At 36.3% G+C, this 9,899-nt stretch overlaps 2 protein-coding genes across 2 annotated transcripts; both read right to left on the reverse strand.

The window, feature by feature from the left end:
* Positions 1–422: 422 nt before the first annotated feature.
* On the reverse strand, positions 423–1,376 carry Olfr1457 (olfactory receptor 1457). The gene has a single exon (NM_146575.1). It carries the CDS (start codon positions 1,374–1,376, stop codon positions 423–425), a length of 954 nt encoding a protein of 317 aa, NP_666786.1.
* A 6,732-nt stretch (positions 1,377–8,108) lies between these two features.
* Positions 8,109–9,035, reverse strand: Olfr1458 (olfactory receptor 1458). Its single transcript, XM_030251147.1, has one exon. The coding sequence runs from the start codon at positions 9,030–9,032 to the stop codon at positions 8,109–8,111; it is 924 nt and encodes a 307-aa protein (XP_030107007.1). The 5' UTR covers positions 9,033–9,035.
* Between the last annotated feature and the right edge of the window lie 864 nt (positions 9,036–9,899).

Here is a 9,899-nt window from a genome sequence, read left to right on the forward strand (position 1 = left end):
ATGTTTAAAAATGTCATTGAAAGGCAAAGGTTCAAAATGTGTCAGCATAGAAAAATGTATATGAAACATTTCTTTTTGAGCTGTCAATTAACATCAAATATATAAATGCATGCTTATAATTGAGTTTGAACATATTGTCTATATTTTCCTAATATTAGAATTACACTTCAGCAGACACTAATTAAAAATATACGTAAATATCCTTCACTGGGGTATTGTCATGAAGGCCAAAACAAAGAAACAAAACAAAACAAAAACAAAAACAAAAACAAAAACAAAAACAAAAAACCTCATAAGCTGCGGAATACAATAGAGTTCAATTTTTTATACCTCTATACCTTAAAGGTACAGAAATATGAGAGTCCATTCTGGAATTTAATTTTATGGAGCAAAAAATGATGAATATTATTTATCCTACAACATTAAAAATAAAGCATTACAGACTGTTTTGCCACCTGAAAAATTTTTGTGAATGCACTCTTGACTTCTTTGTTCCGCAGACTGTAGACCAGAGGGTTCAGCATAGGGATGATCATGGTGTAGAACACAGATGCGATTTGATCAGTGTCCATAGAGTGACTGGAGCTGGGCAGCAAATACATGAATATGACAGTCCCATAGAAAATAGACACTGCAGTGAAGTGTGAGGCACAAGTGGGTGCAGCCTTCCCATATCCAGCACTTGAGTGCATTTTAGCAATTGTGATAAAAATGAATATGTAGGATATACAAATAACCAAGAGAGCAAAAAATATACTGAAGCTCACTACATAAACAAGAAGTAGCTCACTGAAGTATCTGTCTGAGCAAGAGAGAACCATGACTGCTGGAATGTCGCAGAAGAAATGATGAATCATATTGTACCTACAGAAGAAAAGACTGAAAGTGTTTCCAGTGTTGATGGAGGCATTCAGGAAACCACACACATAAGAACCTATAGAAAGATAGATGCATACTCTTGTAGTCATAGTGCTGGCATAGTGCAATGGCTTACACACTGCTGCATAGCGATCATAGGCCATTGATGCCAAGAGATAATTTTCCACAGTACAGAATGCTACAAAAAAGAACGTCTGAGCAGCACAGTCATTGTAGGAAATGACCTTTTTTCCTATTAGAAGCTCAGTCATGACACTAGGTGTGACAGCTGAGGAGTAACAAAAATCAACCAAGGACAGATTACCTAGAAAAATGTACATGGGAGTGTGGAGACAAGAGTCCAGGACAATCAGCAGGATCAGCCCCAGATTTCCCACCAGGGTGATGGTGTAAATGAGGAGAAATATCAAGAAGAGGGGAAGCTGTAATTCTGGGTCATTGGTGAGTCCCAGCAGAAGAAACTCTGTCACTTTTGTATTATTCTCCATCAGAGACATCTTTTAATCACTAGAATATTCACATCTATTGGAAAAGAGAACCATGATGATAAAGAAGCTGAATCAAAATAGAAATGCATAAGTGTGGAACTATGACTTGGTTGAACAATAATTGGTACTTTGAAATTACATAGAAAATAAACTTTTCCCAAATTAAATTTGGCATTTTAGTTATATAAAAGGTTAGATATGCCAAACTTTAGTGATTATTAATTGTTTTCCTATGTTGTTACCCAACTTTAAATTTTTGTAGTTCATGTACAGAATTTGAGATTATTTAATAATGAATGTGATTAAAGTGATGTGTGAATGATTTCCAATTCAGTTCTGAGTATAATAAAAATTTTCTTTCTATGTTGTTTTGTTTCCAAGGTCTTCTCTAGGTGAAGTCCATTCCACATATTTTCTTAATTATATTAGAATTGTTATTGTTTTCATTTAAGTTATGGAACACAAAGTTTGGTAATTTATTCATATTTTAAGTGTAAAATGCTAGTCTTTGCTTTGGGTTCTCGATTTTATTTAACCCATTGTGATTTCCAAGCATGAGACTCCAAGCAGAATTTTAGATAAATTGAAGATAAGAGAAATTATATGTACATGTGTACTTTGGCACAAACTCAGCATTACTAGAATTCCAGACTTCTCTTTCTATTTCTAAACACATGCTCCTTGTTCAATATTTTGTCCTGGGAAACAAGGGCCTAGAAATGTGTGTCCTCTAAAATAAATACTATGACTACGAATTCAAGAGTAGGGAAGGAATAGAAGGGAACATTTGTGGGAGAGAGTGGCTGGGAGGAGGGGCAGTGAGGGGGAAGTAAGTGAATAAATAAAAAAATTAAAAATATAAGAAGTCATGCCTTCTTAAAATCCATTCTTTGTCTTAGGAATATTGTGATATTCGCTACTCACAGATTGTGGCAAACTGTCTTCAACATAGATCTCTTTCTAAGTTTCATAATATTTAAATTTTATTTGAATCTGACCTTGTACAGAAATAATACTATTTCTGAATTACTTTCCCTTCTGAAAACCTTGGTGAGACATCCTCCCCTAGTTACACATTTGTGATTACCCTTACTCCCATTAATCTTTAGCAAGTTCAAGTACCTCCTGCTTTTGAAGTTATCAGGTTGCCAACTTTAACACACATGGTCAATTTTAGGATTTGATTAAATTAATCATGAAAGAGTTCTGTATTAGTGTCACTCTCTGTCTCTCTTTGTGTGTGTGTTTGTCTGTGTGTCTGTTAGGAAAGGAAGCAGATTTAAAAGCTTAAGCCATTCCTTAAGAGTAAGCATGAGATTAAAATAAATTTGAAATGAAGTTTGGAGTTTATTAATTCATAATTCAATATGACCTCTTTCAACTTGGCATGGTCACATTCCACATTTTGCATCTTTATGTGTTTTACATGCCCTGTGGAGAAAAGATACATCTAACATAAAGCCAAAAATCAGTCTGGTTGTATTTGTTTGCATCTATTGAGAGCTAGGATCATGACTTATAAAATAAACTAATGACACCTCCATGGTATACATTATAGCATTCATGGACCCCTTTCACCTCAGTGATATAAAACGTGCTTTTGAACATCTCATTTGGTTCACATATAATTCATATAATTCTATTCTCAATTAAGTGCTTACATATTGTATAAACAAAGCATTTTAAGGGAATCCAAAGAATATGCAATATTGAATAATACTGAAGTCATAAAACCCACTACAGTCTATTGCCAAATTGTATTTTAATGCAAAGAAAAATCGCAGAAAGAACAGGAGCATGGATCAAATTTCAAATCAACATGAAGTCTGTGGAATTCTTTTTCCTGGGAAAATCCACTTACCTCCTCTTCATAGGCAAAATAAGTATGCTGTAATCCCTTCTTGTACAACTTTTATGTCATTTCTGTAAATAACGAAATACAGTTAGCTACCTGATAAAGAAGCAACAATTCAAAGTCAATCAATTAGCAGTGTCTATGAGCATCATACATTATAAACAAGTAGAAAACGTTGTAATGAAACTCACTTTTCTGCACAGTTAATATACACTCACAGTAGATAAGTGCATCCTGTGTGTCTTCTATGTGGAAATTTCTTTGATTCTGGCTAAACATTCACAGCACGTCTTCAGGGAAGTTGAGAATTTTTGTACTTACAATGATGATCACTCACATGGTTAATGATGACCACTGAGTCATGCCCTGCAGGATGTTGTTTAAAACACTGTGACCACAATCAAATAGGGATTTAGAGGCTAGTGCAAGGAGATCTTGAGAGAATTAAATAGACTGAGCGAACTCTGGAGGTTTCCCCTATGAGAATACTTGAGGAGTTGCCATCCAGTATTCCTAGGGAAGAAGCAATTCACCTACCTCCAGGGACCTAAAGTTTTATTACATTTTAAAAAATTAAAGTGTTTTACTGATAACTGAAATTATGCCTATTAGTAATAATAATATTTTTCCTGTTTTGTATAATTTTATTCAATTTGCTCCTTGAAAATATCACGCTGGCACATTATGCCTTTTATTATACACACTCCGTTCTAGCTTGTCTCCATTCTTCCTGACTTTTACTCCTGACTTTGGGGACTCATGGTGTTAAACTGGGATTAGCCATGTGGCCTGAGGTTTGCAACTACCCCTTAATACTCCCTATCATGTACACAACTGAAGAATTTGATTGGGGCTCACCCATATGCCAGTAATGGCCAACAGCTCAGAGATGTTTAGTGTCCCATGCCACTTAGCTCAGCACCTTGAGCAGCCATGAGATGGATGCCTGTGCTCATCACTATTCATAGGGAAAAAAAACTTCTCTGGAGAAGGCTTCCTTCCTTCCTTCCTTCCTTCCTTCCTTCCTTCCTTCCTTCCTTCCTTCCTTCCTTCCTTTCTTTCTTTCTTTCTTTCTTTCTTTCTTTCTTCTTTCTTTTTTCTTTTTTCCTTCCTTCCTTTCTTCCCACTCTCTTTCTTTCTCTCCCTTTCTTTCTCTCTTCCCTTCCCTTCCCTTCCCTTCCCTTCCCTTCCCTTCCCTTCCCTTCCCTTCCCTTCCCTTCCCCTTTTCCTTCCTTCCTTCCTTCCTTCCTTCCTTCCTTCCTTCCTTCCTTTCCTTCCTTTCTTCCTTTCTTCCTTTCTTCCTTTCTTCCTTTCTTCCTTTTTTCAGAATCTATATTTAAGGCTGAGGTGTAGTGCTTTTTTATTGATATAAGCATAAAGACCTAGAAATCAGAAATCACCATGTCAATTTAGCTATACAAAAGTTGTACATGTGCCTCCAACCCCCATGCTAGAACACAAAATCTCCTTAGTCCTGTTTTTTTTTCTTTTTTTCTTTTTGTTGTTACTTTTACTAGTAGTACCAGCCTTAAATTCCCTATTATAGACTAGGCTTCAAATCAAGAGGACTCTCAGTTGCCCTCATAAAAGCAAATATACTGTTGCACTGATGAGTCTATATGACCTGGGAGGTTAGTATTTTAGTTCACAGTGTTCACAGCTGGGGAAGATAATTGAAAACATTTTTTTTCTCACAACATCCTTTGTAGCACCTTCTGTCACATTCTGGAACCTTATAAGCTCAGTTCCAGGGTAATTTCTTTTTTTTTTTTTTTTTTTTTTTTGCAACAAATTTTTAATGCTGCCTTCAGTTATAAAATCTTATCAACTATTTATACTATAACCCAGACGAGTGATGAGAATCTGTATTGCTTTATAAGGCCTTCACAGATGCTCTTACTATCAATTCATAAGTCAATGTCCCACAGTCAGTACTGGGATTTTTGCATCTCAACCACTTTCAGGATACACAATATTTAGTAACATAGGAGACCTACACTCTTATGTATCTTATGTGTTCTCATTGACTTAGAAAAAATAGCTTTCTGTGTTTACATTTGGGTATAAAAACAAATCTTTATATTGTTGTTAGAGAATGTGCTGACTTAATAAATTAGAGGTTGTATGTTCTCTTCAAATGATCATAAGTTAACTAGCACAAATTGGTTATTAAGGTTTGGAGCACCAGGCGTGGTATCCCTCTTTTCGAGTGGGCTTTAAGTCAAGTGAGAGAGCTGTTGGTTACTGCCAATATGTTCTTGCCACTGTAGCACCCTTGGTGTTATGCAATGTTGGTGGTTGATGGGATTCCTAGGATTCATATATGATTAGAACACACAGTTGTTTCCATATTTTCAAGGTTAGTATACTATAACTGTTACCATGAAATATAGACCTGATGAAGGGGGCATTCAAGTCAGTTTCAGCTCAGAGTTTTATAGGTTCTGTTTCTGAAGTCAGGGAAATAGCAATAAGCTGCTCATTTTGGGAATCTCATGAACATCCCTGTCAAACAACTCAAAAGAAGGCTTTTCATGTCTGGTATTAATGTGTTTGTTATGCAGTCTATTACTCTTGGAGGAACTATTGCTAGCCCATATGAGAAAGAAAATTTAAAATTAAATATGTATACTTATATACTAAATTATTTGTATTATACTGCTTTTTGGGTCAATATTTACTAGTATGATTCCTTGTGACTTTCTCAGAATTCCTAAATGTTATCTTCTCCGTGTTCTCCTGTCTTCTGGATCACTCCCTCATCACTCTCTTCCCCAAAGCATCCTCTTTAGCCATTTTTTCCATGAGATCACTTATATCCTATGATTTCTTGTCACTCTTCCCCATGGAAACCAAAACCCACATCAAATCCACATTCAGATTTGTGAAGGCCAGTTCAACAGATACATCTACAGAACATCCGTGCACCTAATTATCAGGGAACATTGATGAAAGGATGTGACATCATTGTAAGAGCCAGAGGAACAGGGAGTTTGATGTGAGACCCTTTCTCCTATTATCATCAAAAGATACACCCATATGTTCTAACCAACATTATTGGGAAAATATGAGCAATGACACATCTGGATATGCCATCATACACATCGAAGATATCATAAGACATCAAGCCTACACAAATTTTTATAAGCCACTGAGAAAATCTGGGAACAGAAGCAACCTACCCTAGGGAAAAGCATATCAATTAAATTTCTAGGTGATATTTAGGAATATATATGCATATAGATGTACATATATGCTTACAATAACAATTAGTAAAAAAAGGTTATAAATTTGATATCTTATATATCAAATTTAAGTGTGTGGATTGGGAATATTGTAGTTTTAGGAGGGAGGAAATGTGATAAATAATTTAGTAATATAATCTCACAAAGAAAAAAAATCAAAAGAACTGCAAAACAGCAGGCTTTCATGTCACTTTTTTATACAACCTTCATTTAGCTAAGACTCCGTCTTGGTTTCATCATTCCCCATGCCTGATTAAGCCTTAGTGATCTCTAGTACATTCAGGTTGCTATTAATAATAGATATTTGTATAAATCATTAGTATACATTACGTACAAGTTTTTTGAGTACTATTTTCTCTTTATTCTCCAATCAACTGAGAACATATAGGTTTCCATCCCACTTCCTGTGTACTGTGAATACCACTGCAGAGACTGTGTAATTCCATGGTTTGCTGCTTTTCTTCTTTCCAAACTGATTTCATTTCTTTTGAATTTTTACTCAGTAACAGGGTATTATGTAGGATGGTTAGATTAATCTATATTTTTACTAGAAGCATGCAACTGTTATCTTTCTCTAGGTTTTTGATAGAGTACTTTCTGTGTAACAGTGACAGCCACTTGTGGTGGAGACTATAGCAGTGTCAGGACACATGATACTGTGCTCAGATTTTACATAGGTTCTCAAGATTTAACTCATGACCTTATGTTTGTACAGTAAGCACTTTACCAACTGACTCATTTCCCAAGCTTTACTAATTTATTTTTATTATAAATTCTTAAGATTAAGGAAGCTAGAAGACTTTTATTGAATCATCTCTAAGATGAGGAGCCTAGAAAGGTAGATCAATGATACATCTTGAACTCAAATATCTGATAATGAGGAGGGAAAAGTGTTATTACTGTATGTCTTGGACACTGAGAAAATAAGAGGGTAATGGAGAAAGAAGTTGGTGATAAATCTTACCTAATAACTCATTTAAAGGAGATAGCTCTTTTGTCCATGACATTTAACTCTAACCATGTGAGTTGGAGCAAGTTGGAGCAAAGTTGGAGCATGATAAGGGTTGACTTTTTAAAAAACTAAATCTACTTGTGTTAAGTATCATTTATAAACACAGATTCATAGTTTATTCATGAAATAAGCATTAAATGTTTGCTGTGTTCATCCTGATACCCCTATGAAATGAGCAAAATTACCTGAACATAAAGGTAGACACATAAACAATCCATGTTATATTTTTCTGCTATTTTCTTATGCTTGCTATATTTTCTGATATTCATTTGTATAAGTCTTCAGAAGAAAAATATGAGTGTATTTTAAATGGGCTTTTATTCATCTGATTATATAGATTTGTATTGCTGTGGCAAAAATATTTGTATGAAAAAAGACTGAATATGACAATATATTCAATATTTTTTTCACATGCTGACATAAAATTATCTTAGTCATTTGATTTGTGCTTTATTCTTCTAAACAAGATGTTACCTTTTTGAAAGCTGACACATTATTCCAGAGGAGAAGACATCACAATTTCTTGAATTCATTTTAGGGTGGAAAATGTGGTTCAGTATATATTTAAGAATAAATCAATGAATCTGGCAGATTTACATTCCCAAAAGATAAAATCAAAGCTGTAAATATTATCTTGACCTCAATACAATCTTTGTGAATGCACTTTTCACATCCTTGTTCCTCAGACTGTAAACCAGAGGGTTCAACATAGGGATGACCATGGTGTAGAACACAGATGCGATTTTGTCAGTGTCCATGGAATGACTGGACCTGGGCTGCAAGTACATGAATATGATTGTCCCATAGAAAATAGAGACAGCTGTGAAATGTGAGGCACATGTGGAGAGAGCTTTGCGATATCCTGAATTGGAATGCATCTTTAGTATGTTGGTGAAAATGAATGTGTATGATATTAAGATAAGTATAAGCGCAAAGAAGATATTGAAGCTGGCTACAGAAATAAGAACCATGTCATTAGCATGTCTATGAGAACAAGATGCAATCATGACTGCTGGAATGTCACAGAAAAAATGATGGACCACGTTTAACTCACAGAAGGTAAGGTATAATGCATTCACAGTATAGATGGAAGCATTCAGGAAACCACAGATATAACAGCTAATGACTAGACATGCGCACACACGTGTTGTCATGGTGGTGGCATAATGTAGGGGTTTACATACTGCTGCATAGCGGTCATAGGCCATTGAAGCCAAAAGATAGTTTTCCACGTTGGCAAAGTTTGCAAAAAAGAACATCTGAGAGGCACAAGCATTGTAGGACATCATCTTGTCTCCTATAATGAATCCAGCCATGACTTTTGGAGTGACTGTTGAAGAGTAACAGAAGTCCACTAGGGACAGGTTACTTAGGAAAATGTACATGGGGGTGTGGAGCTGAGAGTCCAGGAGAATCAACAGGATCAGCCCCAGGTTCCCTACAAGGGTGATGATGTAGATGAGAAGAAATGTGATGAAGAGGGGAAGCTGCAGGTCTGGATCATCGGTGAGTCCCATCAGGATGAAGCGTACCATTTCTGTCCCGTTCTCCATTAGTGATATTAGTTAATCAACAGAAGACCTTACACTTTTAAAATAAGAGTAGAATGGGGGTTTGAGAGATGTTTTAGTGGTTAGAAGCCCTGGCTTTCTCTTTCTTTTCTTTTCTTTTCTTTTCTTTTCTTTTCTTTTCTTTTCTTTTCTTTTCTTTTCTCTTCTCTTCTCTTCTCTTCTCTTCTCTTCTCTTCTCTTCTCTTCTCTTCTCTTCTCTTCTCTTCTCTTCTCTTCTCTTCTCTCCTCTCCTCTCCTCTCCTCTCCTCTCCTCTCCTCTCCTCTCCTCTCCTCTCCTCCTCTCCTCTCCTCTCCTCTCCTCTCCTCTCCTCTCCTCTCCTCTCCTCTCCTCTCCTCTCCTCTCCTTCCCTTTCCCTTTCCCTTTCCCTTTCCCTTTCCCTTTCCCTTTCCCTTTCCCTTTCCCTTTCCCTTTCCCTTTCCCTTTCCCTTTCCCTTTCCCTTTCCCTTTCCCTTTCCCTTTCCCTTTCCCTTTCCCTTTCCCTTTCCCTTTCCCTTTCCCTTTCCCTTTCCCTTTTCCCTTTCCCTTTTCCCTTTCCCTTTTCCCTTTCCCTTTTCCCTTTCCCTTTTCCCTTTCCCTTTTCCCTTTCCCTTCCCTTCCCTTCCCTTCCCTTCCCTTCCCTTCCCTTCCCTTCCCTTCCCTTCCCTTTCCTTTCTTTTCTTCTCTCTCTCTCTTCCTTTCTTTCTGTCTTTCTTTCTTTCATGTATGCACAATGGAATTTTATTCAGTCATGAAGAAGAATAAAACTGTCATTTGTAGGAAAATGGATGGAACAGGAAGTTACCGTATTAAGTCAGTTCTGTCTCAGAAAGACAGGGTTGGAGAGATGGCTTAGCAGTTAAGAGCATTGA

Source organism: Mus musculus, chromosome 19 (assembly GCF_000001635.26).
Source record: "Mus musculus strain C57BL/6J chromosome 19, GRCm38.p6 C57BL/6J".
Classification (NCBI taxonomy): domain Eukaryota; kingdom Metazoa; phylum Chordata; class Mammalia; order Rodentia; family Muridae; genus Mus; species Mus musculus.